Here is a 19834-nt window from a genome sequence, read left to right as displayed (position 1 = left end):
GCAAAAAATAAATACAATTTCCTTTATTATTCATTTCTGTTTGATGAAGTTCATTATGTTTCTCTTATTTTGATTGCTGAGAAAGATAAATCACAATTTTTAATGTTAATATTAATAATAATACAAATATATTATTATATATTAATAAATATATATATTAATAATTAAACCCCATCACCTAGTCTGGCGTTCCGTCTCCAAACCGGGTTTTATTTTGAAAGTCATCACCAGATGTGTGGCATCCCCACTGGTGCCAGCTTCACTGTCAGTGGGACTTTACGCGTTTCAGGCGGAGTTGAGTTCTTAAAACATTTGTCCAAACTTCTTCCTCCACATATTTGAGCCCGGACACCCTGCTGCCCCCACCGGACTAACAGCTCACGGGATATTTACAATTGAACACATTGTTTTGTACCTGAAAAGTACAGTTTTTTTTTAAACTCACTCTCCGCTGTGAAGCGCTCCCAGGAATGGACTGACTTTTCTGCTCTATATTTTACTTTTTTCTTATTCCCTCTCAGGACTTTTAATAAAGTCCACATGCGATGAGAAGAAATAAATGAAAAAGTGAGCGTAGTTTTGCGGTGACGGCGACACAGTCTCATTTGACAATATTTTTTCATTTTCTAAACCAGTTGAGCAACTGGCGACAGGACTGTATAATCAATGTGGTGTCAGCTGGAAGGACGCGGGGTCCGGATCTCACCTAAACGGTACGACTTTCAAAAATACACACCGTCCACTCACAATGACATGTGCATTCACAGAAGAACATTTTCATCCGCTGATTGAATCGTAGATTGAGTCAAACGGAGCAGAGCAGTTACATAATGTGAGAAAGTCCTTTAAGCTTATTTGATCACTTTCTTGAAGTTTCAAGTTAATTCATTCCTTTATGATCTTTCTATTTACATCTACACACCAATCCACCCACCACACATACCTGATGTTGTGTTGTATTTGATTTAATGCCTGTTTAAATCCCATTAAACCCCCCTGCATTCAAACACCACCTCTCACTCAGTCTTGTTTTCCTTGGCCGTGTAGCCTATCTTCACATTCTGTTTTCATTGGCCCTCAGTCAGGTGAGGTGAGGGAGCTAGCACCGCAGCTCCAGCACCCGCATAGATCACACAGGTTGTCTCCTTTTTTATTTAATTCCATCCTGTCAGTAGAACAGGGGCTGAGTGTTGTTTTATTATGTCCTAATGCAAGTGAGATAACCACTGTGAATATAATTTCTTCCACCTCCTTGTCGAATTCCACACTGTAATGCTGGATATATTATTTTTTTTAAGACGAAAAGATATATTGGTTGCACTCACAGTATACCCAATGAGAGGAGGCGTGCATGCTTGTGTGTGGAGCGGAGGGAGGAGAATGGTTCATGTGGAGCAAGGGTTGCAGAGGAGGGGGCTGGGTCCTGCAGGCAGAGCTCGGTATGAAACAATCACAGAGCTGGAATTAATGGGCTGTTTGCACAGTGGGACAGCAGAGCACTGTAAATGAGCACATGGGAGGTCGTGGCTTTTTGCTCTCCCCCTCCAGACAGAGAGGAGAGAGGAGAGCGAGGGGGGCAAACATTGACCTGGACATGTGTCTTCTGTGGTGTCACTCGAATGGGCCACACTCTGATGCATTTCCTGAACCTGCCCTGAAATCTGCCTTTTTGGCTGCAAACAGTTTATTAGAGGGACGTCCTGCAGTCATCTGGCCTCCAGACGTCTCCCACCTCCATTTCTCTGTAGGTTACAGGACTTCAAAGAGGCAGGATTGGGACGGGACAGGCCCCCGGTCCCGGTAGTCACAACGCAACCCATTATATCTGTGTCGGGTGGACAGATGATGACGGTGGTGGAGGTGGTGGTGGTGGCAGGGGGTGGATTAGTTTGTTAACAGGCTAATAGCACAGTAGCCACTGCCAGGTGTGGAGCAGCTTTATGCCGTCTGTTTTCTTGGTGAGGGTCTCTCGCAGTCGGAGGCCTCCCCCCCCTCCTGTGCCGTAATTCTCCCTCTCCCGATTCCTCCACCATCACTCATCTGGATTAAACCCTGATGGCTTCACACTGGCAGCACTCACAACAGAAGTCAGACCAATTTGCCAGGTGCCAGACCGCCTCAACACACACACACGTTTATTGTTTCACTGCTGGGTTTTAGAGCCAAGCCGCTGTTGTAGATTTATGTCAACAACATGGCTCATTTTCCTGTTTCACACATGTTTAGAGGACACAGAACATTATTGCAACAGTAGGCTAATAAACACTTAGTATTAGTTGTTTAACAGGTGATCAATTACGATCATTAATGCAATTTGATAATTGTAGATCATTTGTTCAAGTTATTGCTAAGTTAACCTTCTACAATGTGAGAAGTTTCTGCTTTCTCTGGCCTTAGATTACCATAAATATAACTGCTAATATAAATCATCTGGGTTTTAAAATGTTGGCTAAACAAAACAAGATACTTCATGATTTATTTGTGTGTTTTATATATTAAACCATTGATGGATTATCAGCGAAATTAACTGCCAAATGTCTCAGTTTAAAAAACATGTTAGTTTATTTGGTTAATTATGTCTGTGAAATTACTCTGTAGAGCAGTTTTTTTCAAAGTGGTTTAAAAATAATGTATTTATTATTATTAAAAAGTAAATTGTTACAGCGGGTTATAAGTAGAAGCAGTAATAAGGGGTCCCTGATCTAGAAGTGGGCCCACCCAAATTTCTACTCTGCCCACCCACTTTGTCAACTTTATTCTGTGCAATTTGAATCTGCCAGTCACGTTTCTTCTTTCGCCCTGTAAGAATATCCTTAATTCTGAATTGCTGTTTTGACTCTACGCTGGGTTTAAAAAACTGTTCCCTGATTGAATCTATCTTTATTTGAATGATCCGACAGCGAATCATGAAAAGGAAATAAAGCACCTTACTGCATTTATACTTTCGTAGAGGGGTAAATAAGTTTGGTGGCGCCAGTCTGTGCTTTGCACATGTAATTATTATTTAATAAAATATAATAATGATAATAATAATAATTATTATTATTAGTAGTAGTATTGTTGTTGCTATTATATCACAGCATGGTTGAAATTCCTATAAGGAGGCATTCTTTAAAACTTGGCAAACTCTCAAGACAACTGTGTGAAAAGGTCACAAATCCTAATTGCCCCCCCCAATCTGAGCAGTCTAGACCCAGGCCTGGTAATAAGATGAAATCTTTAATGGCGGTGAAGAGGGAAGTAAGATATTGCTGGTTAAAAAGAAAAAAGGGGGGAGTTGAAAGCAAAGTGAAAAAGATCTGTTTCGAGCTGTCACTGAAAAATGCTCCCTGATATCCTGTGGGAATGTGTTGCACAGTTTAGGAGAAGAGTTGAAACAAGTTGCATCTCCACGTCTCTTGTTACTGCTTCTTAAAACGTCTCACAGTGATGGGTCTGAAGTCAATAATGGGATTATACAAAGAAATGGCAGGAGGTCTGCCCCAGAGGACTGAAACACGTCACTATCACTGCGGAGGGACACAGGGAGTCAGTGTACGCTTCACAGAGGCCTCACCGCTTGACTTCATTGCGAGTTCTGCCTGATGAAGTGGTGGTTCCCCGTAAAAGTCCAGTTTCGTGGTTTCAAGGTGTCCTCATGCTCATTTGGAACGATTTCAAACCCCAGAGATTAGGATTAACATGAGTGTGCAGTGCGTGAGTTGGGTTTTTATTTACTCAAACCTCACGTTTGAGAGGGACTGCGTGGGATTTTTCAGTGCTCATGTTTCTCGTCTGGCACAGGGCTAGGTGGTGGTGGTGGTGGTGGTGGGGGGGGAAGTCGGAGGGCCTGGGTCTGGTCCAGAGGGCGGAAGAACGTCGAGGTCCTGGTCGAGCCTCGCAGGGAGCTCAAATGATGCGTGTCATTGCGGCAAATGGAGCGTGGTGATGAAGTGCTGCTGCTGCTGCTGACGTTTCACAAAGAAACCACTTAGAGAGGCCGCTCGCCGGGCCTCCTGTGTGGCGCCCTGAGTGCACCGAGGAAGCTCTCGAGAAGCATGTAAGTCTGCCGCAGCAGGACACACACGCAGGTAACACAAATCCTCCAGATTTGTTCCTGGATATCCACCTCCACCTCGCCACAGCTGGCTCCTCTCACAAATGATCCTGTCGGCTCCAGCAGACTGGGTTTTTGCAGCTTCTGCTGGCGTTGGCAGGTTGTCTGCTTTTGTGGGGTGTGTCAAAGGCTGCGTTCGCCGTTTTTTTCAAAGGTGCAGTAAGAATCAGGTGAAAGGGATCTTTTGTCAGATATTTAATAATAATAAAAATAATAGTAATCCTAGTGATGTTTCACTAGTGTGTTTTATCCAAACTGTTCAAATTATTGTCTTTTTTACCCTAGAATGGTCCCTTTATATTTAAATACTTAAAATTTACATCAGGAGCGGGTCCCGGAGGCTGTAAGGTTTTCTACAGGAGTCCAAACTGGACACACTAAACACCTTTTGAGGTTTTATGACAACTGCAGGCTACCAAAGGCTCTCTTTCATGTTTGGAGGGTGAGGTGAGGGGTGTCCAGCGTCAACATGGGACTACACCAATAGATGTCACTAAATTCTACACACTGAACCTTTAAAATCGGCTTCCATCACGCCAAACACCTGGGTGGATTTGGCTAGCCCGACGTGCGGATCAGTAGCCCGTGCGAAGAGGAAGCTCGGAGGACTTTGATGTGATTTATTGTCAGCGTGTCAAGCAGGAGCTGCGAGCGCCCGGGGTGACAGCATGAGTGACGTGTCGACCAAACCTTGTTGCTCGACGCCGGCTGCATTGTGTCCAAGGTGTGGCCCTGCCGGGTACAAGTCCCGTCACTTAAAGGAGTTTGTTTTGCTCAACCACACAGTCACGGATGGTCAGTGACGAAACATCCTCTCGTTCACCCTCACACGCCTGTACAGACAAATGGCAACACAAAAACAGTCGCCACACTCTCTCCGTCCTTACTCCCCGTCATCCTGCGTTAAAATGTTTCTCTTCGACGCCTCAGGAAACCTTGAAGGAGCCCTGCCAGTAAAGCTACATCACTAACATTCCCATCATTCCATCATTTAAACACTTTCCAGGGGACCTCCTCCATTGCTTTAAGACAAATAACCCACCTGACATCTATCTCCGCTCAAGAGGTGTACACCGTCACGCCGTACACGCCACATGGATGGGTGACTGGAATGTTTTTGTAGTTAGTCACAGGTGAGCCTCACGTGGAAACATACGTTCAGACACCCTCACACTCACAGCATCATCTCCTCCTGACTCATAATTTTCAGTTTCATTCAAGTTCTCTAGGAAATGTTTACCCATGGCTTACACAAAGGGAGTGCTTACTATAATGACTTTTCAGTGTGTCACCATTTAACTCCGAAATACTCGGGTTCAATATAATTAATGAAAGAAAGAATGAAGATCACATCTAGCAGCATGAGTTTTTAATTGGGATTTTAAATACATAATACATTAAGTTTCATAGCTAACTGCAAACTCCAATATACTTAAGTAGAACAGAATAACTACATTATTACTGTGTTATACAAAACAGAAAAGAGGATGCTTCTCGTGGTTGGTGAATAAATGTTTAAATGAAAGTTTAAAATAATGAGTCATGCAGTTAAAAAAACAAATAAAAACCCTATGAGGCTTAACTACTTGCTGGTTATTTTCTCAATCGATTAATTGTTAAGATGAAACATTCGAAAATATTTTAAATAAATCCGTTAGCCGAGCTCAATAAATCAATGATTTATCCCAATGCTAGAAGAAAGCTCACTTTTGAGAAGCTAGAAGAGTTTCAAAACTTTGCCTGCTAAGGGATTTGTATGGATAAATGACTATTAAATGAATTGCTGAACAATCTTTACTCGATCAATTAATCAACTAAAATCACACTCAATAGCGTGCATAGCCACTAAATTGAATTCATCTGTACCCAATGCTTATTATATCAACGTTAAATAAAGGGAAAATAATTATCCCAGATCCATCCATGATGTGGTTCTGCACGTCAATTTAAATTAGTTCTTCCCCGACCTGTATCACATCCTTCCACCCAGTTTTGTGGAAATCCGTTCAGTAGTATCGTTTTAATCTTGCTTACAAACAAACCAACAAACAAGCGGACAGTGGTGAAAACACCATCTCCTTAGTGGAGGTGGCTTTCGACTAGTAGTTGCAGAATCACAGCAATGTTCTCGACACTTTCTAGGAACACACTGTGTCTTCTACTTCTCAAGCGTTATGGGAATCACTGGGAAAATTCATGTCATATTTATGCCACAAAACATTTCCCACTAATCCCACTGTTATTACAAGCCACACAAAGTTTAGACAATGCAGGTTGGTGCAGGCTGGATTCATAAAACACATGGTCGCACCTCAGCTTCTTAGCAAAACTCTTTCAGTCCCAGGTGACAGATGTATCTTGTTCCTTCACAAAGAAAACCTCAGGCGTGTTCAGGTTGAATTCCTCAAGTCTTGACTCCCCTTGTGTTTTTCGTTCATTGACATTCCATTATTTGTTGCCACAAAACTTCCATGGCTCCTAGATAAAGAACAAGAGAACAACCCCCCCTACCCAAAAAATTAAAAATAACCACAGACTTGTTCTCTCGTGCTGCAGATGTGTTTGTAATCCGTTTCCTTTTTGGCTGTAAAGTCTGCGACTTGCCCACATACCAGCTTGTCAGTGTATCCGTTCGAAGGTCAGCCGTTCCCAATCCACAGCGCTCACAGCTGAACTCTTCCCACATGAAGAAGCAGAGGGCAACCTCACTGTACTCGGTCCTGATTTTCCACGAGGTCTGCCAAGATTTGAGAGCCATACCCCAGCAGTTAAAGCAGCGGAGTCATAAACTTACGGGCCACTTGTAAAACCTCTTCTTTAACGTTTTAATGGAGGTACTTTGTTTGAAATGTATAAAATAACGTTGTCCCTCGCTTCCTCTAATTCTCCTCTCTTTCCACCGCCAGCTGATACGTCTTGGGAGTGATGCACTGGCTTCCCCTGGTTGCCATGGTGATTGCCTCGGCCCTGCCCTTCCCTCACAGCCCCTTGTCCAGGATTACTGCCGCGACGACAGAGCCTGGCTCCGACAACCGCAGAGAGCATCGTCATGACCCGGCAGCTCGCCTCGCAGCTCCCACCAACAACTACAACTTTCACGGAAACGCCTCACAGACGAACTTCGACATGGCTGCTGCTCTTGGCCAACGCCCCAACGGACGAAACCTCCAGAGCCACAAGGATTATGTGAAATCCTCTGCACATGAAGAGACCTCCATGTTCAAGGTGGAGAATCAAGGAACCTACCAATCGAATAGCAACTCAGGCAGCGACGGCAAAAGCAGCGTCAGTTTGGATGTTCCCGCTGAAGGAAGAACACTCAGGACCGAGGATATTTCCAAGGATAATTCTCGACCAAAGGACTACAAGGCTGACAGCAGCAGCAGGAGCAGACGAGAATACTCCGGTTCCATGGACTCTTCCAAAAAGGACACTGTTCAGGAGTCAACTGATCAACCGTTGCAGTTTTCTGCAGAGGAAAACCATAATACTTTTAGCCCTGCATTATCTCTAAAGGGTCCAACAGGACCAGAACCGACTGTTCCTTCAGAGCAGGGGTCTAGAAGAGGTCAGGCTGAGCAAAGATTGAACGTGGAGGCAGGGCTGGGCCTTGGGATCGGGCTGGACAACATCCTTGAAGGAGACGAAATGTTTTTGGACGCCCATCCACGAGTCCTGTTCTCACCCTCCCTGTCTCCTCCAAAGCACCCCCCTCTTCTTCTAATGTTGGAGACCGGCCCGCTGGAGGAGGTTGGGGGTGTGGAGGAGCAGGAGGACATGGATGGGCACATCGAGGGTCACGGGGATCAGGCAATCGACAGGAGCACGACTCCGAGTTGGGCCGATTCTTCCAGAGGAAACAGTGCGGTGGCCCATCCTATTAAACGGGACAAACGCTCGCACCCCATTGACAGACGGAGAGGGGAAAAGTCAGTATGCGAGGCGGAAAGCGTTTGGGTCACCGACAAGAAGACGGCCACCGACTCCCACGGTCAGAAGGTCAGCATCTTGCAGGAAATCCAAACCCAAACAGGACCACTCAAACAGTTCTTTTATGAGACTCGCTGTCGCCAGCCCGAGCCGCAGAGCAAAACGGGCAAATCCCGATCCCTACCGATGGGCGTAGCGGGGTCCGGTTGCTTAGGCGTGGACAAAAGGCAGTGGTTGAGTGAGTGTAAACCCAAGCAGTCATTTGTACGAGCGCTCACCAAAGACGCAAACAACAGAACCGGATGGAGGTGGATCCGCATCGACTCGTCCTGCGTCTGTGTGCTGCTGTCCAGAACCAATCAGGCACCAGGGAGGGATGTCTTGATGAGACAGGGGAGAGGGTGAGAGAGAGAGAAGTAGAGAGAGAGAGAGAGAGGGAGGAAGAGAAGAAGGGAAGACATAGAAAGTGACACACAGTAGAGCAGCAGGAGTTAAGTGGTTCCAGCCTTAACTCCCATCTTTTCTCTCTTTTTCCCGCTCCCTGCATCCGACACAGCGTCAAAGGACTTAAAAAAAAAAACGAGAAGACCTCAACACTAGATCTTAGGGAAAATTGTCATTTATAGAGATTTGACTTTAAAAAGTACTGTTTTTGTATGATTTATCTTTCATAATCTAAGTTATTTTTTGATTAGTATGTAAGCATGTGTATGTCTCTGATATTAATATATTCCTTTATATATATATATATATATATATGTAAAATATGACACCAGTATACCTTTATGTATGAAGCTATGTATATCTGTGTGTATTTATAGAAGAAGTGTCTGATGATAATTCCAGCCTCTGGTCCACTCGGATTATGAGAGGAAGGAGCGCCACCTACTGAGGCTCCGTTTTACTGCTCCACACTGGCTCCATTCTGGATTACCATGAATGTAGTAATCAGTGCTTTTTACAGTCAACATGCAAATTACAGCGTGGGCACATTTTTTTTTAGCATGATCTCACTCAGGATGCTGATGTGACATTTTTGTGGCAGGATCCATCTGTGTTTGGAGCTGGTTAAATGTGGTTTGTCAATGACATTACACATAAAGAGGCTAATTTAACTATCTGCTGGTTTGCTCAGTTTGCCTGCCAAACATGGTATCAGGTTATCTGATATTTTAAAGAACAAATGCTGAATTTATCTGCTGATGAAAGTGAGTAAATATCATTTTTTCCCCTTCTGTAATCGGTTTCCTATTACAGGACCAGGAAAAATTACAAACTACAGCTACATGAAATGCACATTCAGACCTGTTATGTAAATAAAATTGAATACAACAATTCAAATATTCAAATGCAAGTTAAAGTCCTGTTCGTTTTTTGTGTGTGTGAAATCTGAACCAAATAGGCAAATAACTGCTGGAAGGAAAATTGTAGTTGTGTAAAATCAGAAAATAGCATTAAATAAAAGAAATTATAAATTGTAATTAAGAATAATGTTATAATTAGTTTTTACGAGCCGCAAGAAAAACATGGTGAAAGTTTGTGATGATAAGCAGGTCCACCTGGACCACTTTATTTTTTTATTTTTTTACATCACCATTTTCATAATCATCTTCATTGTTTATTTTCCAGATGATATTTTCAATTTGTATTACTATCACTTTAATCATGGAAATCTGTTAAATCATTGCACAATTGGTTCTCAAAATGTACACATACAGTAGCATATTTGAATGACCATTTTCAATGTTTTCATATTGACTTTTAAAACTAGTTCAGATGAAGTCGAGAGGGGAACAGAACGTGTACATACATTTATCCAATACATACATACCTAAAGAAAATAAATAGTTATCGTAAAAAATAAAAAATACAACTGAAAAAAATACACACATTTTACAAATTGATCCCCAGGCTCCCTCCCCTGTAGGTTTATCATACAGATATATATATGTTTTTATTTAACGACACCTCATAATCATCTTCACCACCAAAAAAAATGTTTTTAGGTCATTGTCGTTTGTTTGACATGCATCGTAAACACAGAGGCTAAAGGTTTTGTTTCCTGGGCTTCCTCTGGCTCGCCCCTCTCTTCCTGACTCCCTCTGATCTCCAAAGCCCTGGCGTGCTCTTGGTTTCTGTTATGGCTTGTGTGTGCAGTAAAATGACCAACTTCTGTCCATCCTGTTTTTTTTTCCTCCTCCCTTTGGGTCGCTGTTTTGTCTCCCTGTCGCTAATCATCAGGATTAGCCGGGACCCTGAGCTGATGATTACAGGTCATAAACAGCAGAAGGACATTGTGGAGGACGACTGAGGCGTTAGAGTTTGGCTTCAAAGACGAGACTTTCTTAACGTATTTATAACTTGGGTACCACTTTACAGAAAGGCGCACTTCACAAGGGTTTTTTAGTCTTTAAATAATTGAATTTTGTAAGTTAAAACCATAATATTTATAGTTCAGTGATACTTTCGGGTTGCCAGGTGGGGAAATTTACTTTTGTCTTTAGCTCAGTAAGAAGGAATTTGTGGCCATGCTTGTGTGTTTGTAAGGCTGCATTTAAGCATATTTGTATGCTTGTTCATTTTAGCATTATAAAATGTTAATGTTAATAGCCCAGTCAGAAAATCTGACCCTGTGATGGGTCCGGAAGAAAGATCAGTGGTCACCACAGTTTTTTACCAATCATCCTCAAGGGACCAGGAATGGGTCGACCATTTCCCTTTCAAAGAAATCCATCAGATAGCTGTTGAGGTTGTTGAGGACACTACCATCCCAGAGACACTTTTTAAATGACACACTTCCTACTAGGCCACAAAGTGTCCAGTTAGAAATTTATTTTACCAATTTCTGTATTAAAACTGACACATTTTTAGTCAGTCAACCTCGCAAAGCATAACCCAGTCTCTTTTTATATCTATCTGTAAAGAATTAGGCCCTTAAGACAGTTCATTTTGATGAGAAAATGTGTCTTTAAAGCAGAAGCAGATATATCCTGACTTTTTACTCTCAGGTATGGGCCACACTCCCAAAACCCTGAACCCTACATTTTCCAATATGCATCCATTTCTAACCCCAGGCCTCTAATATCTAAAGCAGGAATTCTGTTGAAGATTTTAAATATCAAGACAATGGCGAGTTCACTCAGATGATGCTACTGTCACATCGTGAGGCTTACGACCTCCAGCACCACAGGTGACATTATACGACTGTTCACACAGGCTGAGCACTGTGCCGCTTTAACACTGAACGTTAAAAAGAACAAACCCCTTGTAAAGATCAGCTTTTCATAAAGTGGCACCAGGACTAACTTTAAGCATTACCTGCAATCGGCATCGTAAAAACAAAGAACACAATGTCTCTGTGACCTCACTCCGCCCCGTCCCATCCACCAACGAGCCTTTGATCTTTATAAAAGGCTCTCTTCAAAAGAAATGACTCAGCCTATCAGTTTTCCAGGTGCCAATAGACGAAGCTCGAGGAGGCTCCCTCTGATGTGGTCAGAACTTAACAGTGGTCTGAAGTCGGACATGTTTTACTACATTGCTCCAGCCAATTGGGGACACTTACTCACCCCCTGACAGGGTCCATAGAAGCCAACAATAGAGCCACCATGGTGACACTAGACACCAGTCGCCTCAGGAGCAGAAAGGGGAACGTCGGCGTTGTTTAAAGTTGTTACATGTCTGTCCACCCATTTCCCCCCTAAATGATTTAACAGTCGTGTCCTTCCTCTTGTTTTTAAAAATCCAAACCTTACGGTGACTCGCAACTCTCAATACAAACACCTGTTGTTGAGCAGAAGTCGTAAGGCGACATGTTTAGTTGTATTCATACTGTAGAAGAATAAATGGCAGCAAGTGATTTCCCTCTGAAGGAAGGAGAATAAGCCCTGATATTGCCAACTCTGCTGACGATGTGCAGACGCAGACAGGAATGACAGAGAGGGAAACCTGCACGACGGGAACACACCTAACCAACGCCGTCGTCTCCCTTCATCAACTCTGCAGCACAGTCACAGAGAGAGAGAGAGAGAGAGAGAGAGGGGGAGTGAGAGCGAGAGCGAGAGCAAAGACAGAACGACAGGAAGAGAAAGACAGAGAGAGAAAACAGCTGATCCCATTCAACCTTCCAAGTCTGGTTGGAAAATACATTCATACATTCTTCATGTCATTTTCCCATTTATTCCTTTGCTTCTGTTATTGCAGAATGGTCAGACCGAGAAGATTTATTTTAAAGTTAAATGGTATATTCATTGCTTCTTTCTCTCCGTGGACGAGCGAGAGGGTCCTCTAGTCCCAATCCGTCAGTGCCCTGAGGAGAGAAACAGCATTACTCCCATGTCACTGCCTCTGTGGCCTTAATTCAACTCAGCCCAAATCCCAGCACAACCAAACCCACCACTTTAAGACCTTTGGGGAACAACTAAAACACCAGGCTCAAACCAATCCACCACAACAAACAAATGAATCAAATAAGGTTCAGAGAAATGTGCTCTGCACATGTGCAGAGGCTTCTTAGAGGCTCAGAGGAGATGTATTCTCACACACAGACCCAAACTCCACAGTACCAGGCAGTTCAATTAACAGTTCTTACCTCATCCCCTCAACAGGAGTACGTCCTCACTGAGGCAGATTCACCCCGGGCACCAGAGTTGGCTGTGCAGGAGACCGGGAGACACAGATGGGGTCATTATCGTAACTGCAAGGTCTTAAACAGCACTGACCTTCCACAGACTTTATGATTAGGAAGTGGAATGAGGGATAATGGTCTTCCTTTGCACTTTGAAGCGTCTGTTCCTTGTTATTGCCAACTCCTTTGCCAAAGGAAACAGAAAATTCCTCTGCCAAACTAATGGCAGAGCAGCTAACTGCTCCGTGCATGTGACTCTGGTTTTGCATTTGCAGAGTGGCTTATATAACGCCCAGTGTATGGTGGATGAGGACAAATGTTTCTGTTCAAGGCTCATTTCCGAAGAAATTCAGAAATAAACACATAGTTCTTTTGTTATCAGATTCTCAGAGTGTTTACACCTGATCAGAGTTGGAGCTGAAACCTGGCTGCAGCAGACCTTTTACCCGATTCCTCTCATGCCCTTCATGTGAGTAATGCTATATAGAGTAACAGCTTTTTAAACATCGTCTAAAAACAGACGCGCCCGACGGGCACCAAGGAGCTGAAAAAATGTGAATATGAGAGCGAAGGTGTCAGAGGTCACGGGTCACACTCACCATCACTCTGAACCTTTCTCAGGGTAACAGAGGGAGTGGAGATGGCTGAGGCACGGAAGTTAGCAGGCAGGGTCTCGGCAGAGTCAGAGGTCAGGCCCCGGAGATCTTTCTCCCTAAACATCTTCCTCCAGGAGGGCGAGCGGCTGAACGTCTTTGCTCCATCCTGTCAGACAGACAGTGTGTGAAAAGATGGCTGCTCAAATGAGCCATTGCTTAAAATCAGTAAAAAACAGGAAAAGGTGATTATGCTGACCTCATCGGGTCGTCTCTCAGTTCCCATGGAGAGGAGAGAGTTGTACTCTTGCTCCAGGAGCTGTCTGGCCTGCAGGAGAGAGATGATGAAGAGCCACGAGATTAGATTGGACACAGCAGATGATGAGGTTCATTAAATCAAGGGTGCATGCTTCAAAATATTACAGTTATAACTCGAAAGGATCAGATTTGATGTTGATGATGCAATGATGGAGAGAGAAAGAACAAAGGTCCTGGACCCGAGTCAGGACGCTGTAATTCATGGTTGGTGCTTTAACCCCTGAGCCGCGGGGTGCCCAGGTTGTTAGATATATTGATTTCGGGACATGTATCATATTTTAGATATATGTGAGGCTCAGATTTGTGTTTAAAAAGAAAGCTTATATTGTCCCCTGCCTGACAAAAAAAGACATTTCAAAAGAAGACTCACTCCGACTATTCATCTAATCGCCTTCACACTTGTGATATAAAGGGCCAAAGGAAGTGCAGTGTTGAATTTGGTACAAATAAGACACAAAATATGTGACTGACACTGATCAGATAGCTGTTGAGGTTGTTGAGGACACTGCCATCCGCATAGACACTTTTTAAATGACGCACTTCCTACTAAGCCACAGAGTGTCCAGTTAGAAATTATTTATACATTTCTGTATTAAAACGGACACATTTTTATTCAGTCATTTCATAACCTGGCAAAGCAAAACCCAGTCGCTTGTTATATCTATCTGCCACACTCCCAAAACCCTGAATCCTAAGTTTCTAAATGTGCATCCATTTCTAACCCCAAGCGTCTCATATCTAAAGCAGGATTTCTGTTGAAGATTTTAAATATTGAGAGAGCGGCGAGTTCACCCAGATGATGCTACTGTCACATCGTGAGGATTACGACCTCAGCTTTTCATTTAGTGGCACCATTACTTTCTTTAACTATTACCTGCCATCGGCATCGTAAAAACAAAGAACACAATGTACCTGTGACCTCACTCCGCCCCGACTGACACTCATCAACCTAACTGACATGATGACAAAGGACACATTCACAACAAAGCCAACAACAACTGATTCTCCAGTTCGGGGTTGTGCTCGCTGAGCTTCACTGAACTCGGCGGCTCAATTACTGCATGTCACTTTTACAGTTTCAGGGAAGGCACAAGGAAAACAACAACCAGCAAAACAAACAGCACATTCAAAACAGGCAGGTTCAGAACGAGCACTGCACTAGTTTTGATAATGTAATAAAAAAACGAAATGCTCTGAAAGAGAGATACAATAATATATTGCAATGTGGCAGGTCCAGGCTGGAAGAATTAATGTCAGCGTTCACATGTATCTGAAGGATTCTGTGACATTATATCTGGTCTGGAATCTAACTGTGGTCTCATGTAAAACGAAGATGGGGAGCCTCCAGTGCACGGCTGAACCGCCAGAACAGACTTCAGACATCTTGTGTCCAGAACTTTTGAAGCTAAAAATATTTGCATATTCACGGGTCCTTTGTAATGAGTGAGGAGAACATGTGTCTTGAAGAAATTTTAACGAGGTTATAAAATAAAACATGCTACAGTCATTATTATTCAAGGCAGCACATTCTTGTGCATGTTAAAGTTTAACCGGAATCACATGTAGTCACTGTTTTTCTTTTTTTATTCAAAAAGGCACAAAACATGTCTCTGTGGAAACTTCAGAAATACTTTTCTGTAACAGATTGACAGCAGCTGCTAGAGTGATGGTGCTCTGTCAAAGTTTTCTCTAGCGCTCTCCCCCGTGGTTGTGATTAGGGCTCAGGTTATGGTCAGACGTCGCAGAGGTAACTGGTTTGAAATCTGGGGTGAGGGTATGGTAAAGGGAAACTTCAGTGATTTATTGTTTATTTATTGACAACACCAGTGTCCACCATGGGGTACATAAGGACAAGGTGGACAAACTTTTACATGGCCTTTACAGGATATTATCTATTTTCACAAGAAAGAGACGTTTGCAGGAAATCTAGTGTGAGCTGCTGTTCAGTCTCTTATGTTGTGTAGCAGTTGCTGTACACCTGTGATAAGACAGATATTATTGCCTGTATCAATCCACACAGAATGTTTCTCCAGGAGGCGCCATTATGAAACTTTAAAATAGAAATCATTAATTTATCCCTTTCAAATTTCTGATTTAAATTGCTTAAAATGTCTTCTTCCTCATATGCAGAAACCAATGCTTTGGACATGAAAAGCTTTTTATTAAAAATCTGTGACCTTTAAACAGCCCGTCAGTTACCTGTATGTTCTGATTGGGGCACTGCAGCAGCAACGCCAGGTCAGTGTAGTCAAAGGTGTCGTCTAAAGCCAGCAGAGCCCCGTGGACGCCACTCTCACGGAGGTTGTCGGCGTACTCCTTCAGACCGATCGTCTGTACCCAGCACATCACCCGCTCGTTGGACCACACCATCACATCTGGGAGGAGAGATTGAGACGGTGAAGGGAGAAAGAGGAGGCATCCTGTCCCCTCGCTGTTCTCAGAAACCAGTCCGAGTTCCTCAAAAGTTTCTAAAGTTCAAGCTGGATAAAACCTGCTGGTGTTTTCAGGCTTACTAATACCACAAGCTTCTCCTTTGAGGGTGGTCCAAACATGTCCCATCACTGTGGGAGATGGCAGAAATTAAAAGGAACAGTTGTTTTTTTTGCCTTCATTAAGTTTATAGGATTTTGCTGGGACAGGAAGAAATTTATTTTATAAGCTAAAGCTGATGAGTTAAAGGACAAGGAAATTATTTTTATAGTTTACTGATGTGAATCAAAGGGGAGCAGCGATTTTGTTTCTCTTTTTATGTCACAATACTTTTACAAGGTCTTGTTACAAGTCAAAATTAGTGGAGAAAATGCTACTGCAACTGGAGCTGCTAAAATAATGTTTTTACCAGGTCTTCACCAAATTAAAGGTTATAATTCTTAAGACCCTTTTATACCCAAAAATCCCAGAACTTTTAACAACACACCTGTCCTACTATGTCCTTGGTAATGCAGACTTTTTGTTCTGTCCCAGACTCATTTTCAACACAACTTTAACAAATTATACTTTGAGTGAAAGCTTTATGTCTCCTGAATCCATCTCTTCAAAGCATTGTAAGATCCTCAGATTACTGCAACAGAAGTTGACACAGAATTGGTTCAAACTTGTGGCTCCAAATCTTTTACACACACAAGATACAACTGCAGGCTTTGCATTCTCTGGGCGAGGTTAAAAACAACTTTCATGTTTGTACCTGTGTAACTTTGCTTTAGTGTCTCCTTTACGTCTTCATTTATTGGGTTATCTTCCAAAAGAGAACAGGATTATAAGTGTAATCAAAAGAGCTGAAGAACAGTCACTATTTTTAGGCTTGTGCACAAAAATTGAGTAATTCTGTTCAGGCTTATATAGTCTTGTTCCGGGGCCACAGGTGTAAGGGGCCTCTGGGCCATAGTCTCTGCATGAGATACGTTTAAATACATTTTTGTTTCAAATTCCCAGACATCAGTTAAGATATTAACCTCAGACTTGGCTTCCTGTGATGAAGAGATGGGGGCTTTTTACTCGTCCGTGTCCAGTATCCTGAGATATTTGTATTCTTCCAGTTTCAACACGCCCACTCGCTCACTGTGACATTTTCCTGCTGTATTCTCACATGGGCTCACTCAGACATTCTCCGGGCATTTTACGAGGGGCTGGCAGGGAAAGTTCCAGTAAAAGTCCAGAGCAATTGACATGTTGAAGTTTGAGAGGATTTCAGACTCGACAATATGTCCCAACAGCTCCTCGCTTGAAATCTCATTAACTGGGACATTTTGCAGCCTGGTTTAATGAGGTGAAATCTTTATTTTGTTTTGTCATGAATATATTCATTTTCTATTTTTAAAAACAGGTTAGGGATATCATTTGGATAGTTGGCACAATTTGTTCCTGATTTATAAGGTTAGACGGTTTGTTTGTTGTTTGTTTTAGATTAGGAAAATGTGCGAAACATCAACAGCAGCGAGCCTCTGGGTCTTAGTGCACAGTTACAGTCAGGTACACTGCCATTAGCTCCAGAAAAGGCAGGTTTACCACTCTCTCTGTAGAGTAATGCCTGTGCTTGTGATTTGATTTAGGTCAGAATGTAGATAAAATTAACATTTCAGGCTTTATTGTTCATTATACAACGATTTAAAGGATAAAAAAAAAAACTTAATTTCACATGGTATATTTGGAAGGCTATTCAGTTTTGTGTTTCACCACTGGGACCATATATTTGGTGTTTAATGAGTCCATATGGGCCACATTAATAAAAAAACGGTAGACAAAAAAAATGAGGCAAGAATAATGTGTAACTATAATGGCTTTAATGTCGAAAAAATGTACCTAAGGGATCATATGACTATGGTATGCTTTGAACAGGACAATAGCTCAGCATGAATAGAAGTTAGTTGGATGGACGGGGGTCAGGGACACTAACGATACCATCCCACATCCGGGGCATGAATGATGAGATAATAACGGACAAAAAAAGAGCTCACCTTTGTTCTGGTGGGCGCTCTCTTCTCTCCTCCTCTCAAGCTCTTTGCGATCATAATTCAGACGCTTCAGGCACATGATGCCGTAATGCAAACTGACCCTGGGAAAGGTCAAAGAGCCAGAAGGCGAGTGGGTTAACTGAGGTCTTGTTTCCACTCTCACCTGTACTCAGAAAGCATTAACACAATCCTGAGGCCGCTGAGCCCTTAACTCCTTTTAAAAGAGGACTTAAAGAGGGCCTGGAGACACACACCTGAACAGTGAGAGGGTCCTGTGTCACAACAACAGGAACTCTCAAAGAAAGACAATAGCAAAGAAGGAGAAGTGAGAAAAAGAGGTACGAATTATGGCTGTGAGCAAGAGCTCTACCTGTGAAAGCTGTCCACCATTTTGAGCTGTCCTCTCAGTTCCTTCTTGGTCAGGTGGTCCAGCATGCGTGCATCCACCAGGGACTCCATGAAATAGCTGCGATACTGTGGCAGGCCCAGGCTGGGAAGCCAGTCGTTGCCCACCCACTCGTGATTCATATCACCATAAGCCAGTATCTGGAGGGGGACAACCACAGATGATCAACGCTGACTCACGCTTGGCTTGATATCTGATGGCGGCTGCACTTCAGCGGCTCATGACTCACAAGAGATAAAATTAGTGACAAATGTGAAGCATGTTGGGTTAATTCTGACTTTTCAGAAGTGGCGGTTGGTCCTTACCTGATCCCAGCTGAACTCTTTCAGCTCCTGCAGCGGCGAGAGAAGAGAGGAGGCAGACAGAGAAAGAGACGGATCCAGAGAGAGTGATGTGGAGGTTGTGAGGGAAAGAGGAGTGGGGGTCAGGAGCAAGGTGGAATGGATGTGGGAGAAGCAGAGGAGGAGGGAGCAGCAGCAGCAGCAGCAGCAGGAAAGAGGACAAAAGGGAGGAATAGTGTGTTAGTGAACGGGTCATTAGTTGGAAGCAGTTCACACTGAAACAGCAACAAGAGGGAGAGAAGAAGATGCTCAACACTATGGCCTGGGCCCACAAAGAGAAAGATACATACAGAGACAGAGAGAGAAACAAAAAAGTAGAGTGTGAGAGGAAGAGGGAGGGGAGAGACTCGTCAACATGATGCAGACCAGACAAAACGCTTCAAATCATTTCAAACTGAAAAAAATAATCCTAAAAATTTAAGAAGGTTCTGCCGGACAGAGACAGGCGAGCCAGGGCACTAACCGGAGGTTTGGTGGCAGCGTTCAGAGTCTCCATCTCGGCGTGGGTCATCCACACATTACTGGTCGACTGTGGTCATGTGAACAGGAGGAAAGTGAAAGCTTGAGATTAAAACGCATCAAATATTGCACAGAGTCAATGTAAAAACAAGCCCCACCCCAAGGTGTTAGCAGACTGTTTTCTCACAGGAGGTCCCACCGGTCTGTGTTAGCTAGAGGGAAAACTCTGCTGAGCAAAATTGTATGACTGCTCATTTTTCAAAACATTTCATCTCGTTAATGCTGTATATACATAAGCGAGGAGTTGGAAAAGTGCCAAGCCAAATCAAAAATCGACTAAGTCTGTCAGGGGAAGACTTTTAGTTATTATTCCTGACTTCACATCTTAGGAAAGGGAGACATAAAAAGGCTGCGTCACCAGATTATGAGCATGAGCAACATTTTTACTACGATTTTAAACATCTGGTTTATCTTTGCCACCGAGTGAAAAAGTTTGAGATAATTTAGATTTTGTTAAGAGCCATTGAGAGAAAAGTAGGAATAAAACTAAATCATGTCTGTTCAGTTTGCTACCTTTCTCCGGTGGAAAATGCTTTTTTCTCTCTTTCATTTA

General features: G+C 43.1%; 2 protein-coding genes across 3 annotated transcripts in view; one reads left to right on the top strand and one right to left on the bottom strand.

The window, feature by feature from the left end:
* Positions 1-343: 343 nt before the first annotated feature.
* Positions 344-9325, top strand: LOC133971235 (uncharacterized). The gene is made up of 2 exons (XM_062408513.1): positions 344-713; positions 7003-9325. The coding sequence occupies exon 2, from the start codon at positions 7022-7024 to the stop codon at positions 8429-8431; it is 1410 nt and encodes a 469-aa protein (XP_062264497.1). The 5' UTR covers positions 344-713; positions 7003-7021; the 3' UTR covers positions 8432-9325.
* Positions 9326-10975: 1650 nt separating this feature from the next.
* Positions 10976-19834, bottom strand: part of ppfia3 (PTPRF interacting protein alpha 3) — a 31103-nt gene continuing 22244 nt past the window's right edge. The window contains exons 23-31 of one of the 2 annotated variants that reach the window (XM_062408955.1): positions 19226-19291; positions 18727-18753; positions 18386-18561; positions 18019-18116; positions 15764-15939; positions 13506-13574; positions 13253-13415; positions 12618-12679; positions 10976-12335 (exon numbers count right to left, since the gene is read on the bottom strand). In XM_062408955.1, coding sequence (XP_062264939.1) covers positions 12627-12679; positions 13253-13415; positions 13506-13574; positions 15764-15939; positions 18019-18116; positions 18386-18561; positions 18727-18753; positions 19226-19291 — 828 coding nt within the window. In that variant the 3' untranslated portion in view covers positions 10976-12335; positions 12618-12626. Of the gene's footprint in view, positions 12336-12617; positions 12680-13252; positions 13416-13505; positions 13575-15763; positions 15940-18018; positions 18117-18385; positions 18562-18726; positions 19025-19225; positions 19292-19834 lie in introns of those variants that run through there. The other variant, XM_062408956.1, reaches the window with a different exon arrangement.

The sequence above is a fragment of the Platichthys flesus genome, chromosome 16 (genome assembly GCF_949316205.1).
Source record: "Platichthys flesus chromosome 16, fPlaFle2.1, whole genome shotgun sequence".
Taxonomy (NCBI): Eukaryota; Metazoa; Chordata; class Actinopteri; order Pleuronectiformes; family Pleuronectidae; genus Platichthys; species Platichthys flesus.
The sequence above is the reverse complement of the archived record's forward strand: the minus strand, read 5'-3'. Positions and strand labels throughout refer to the sequence as shown.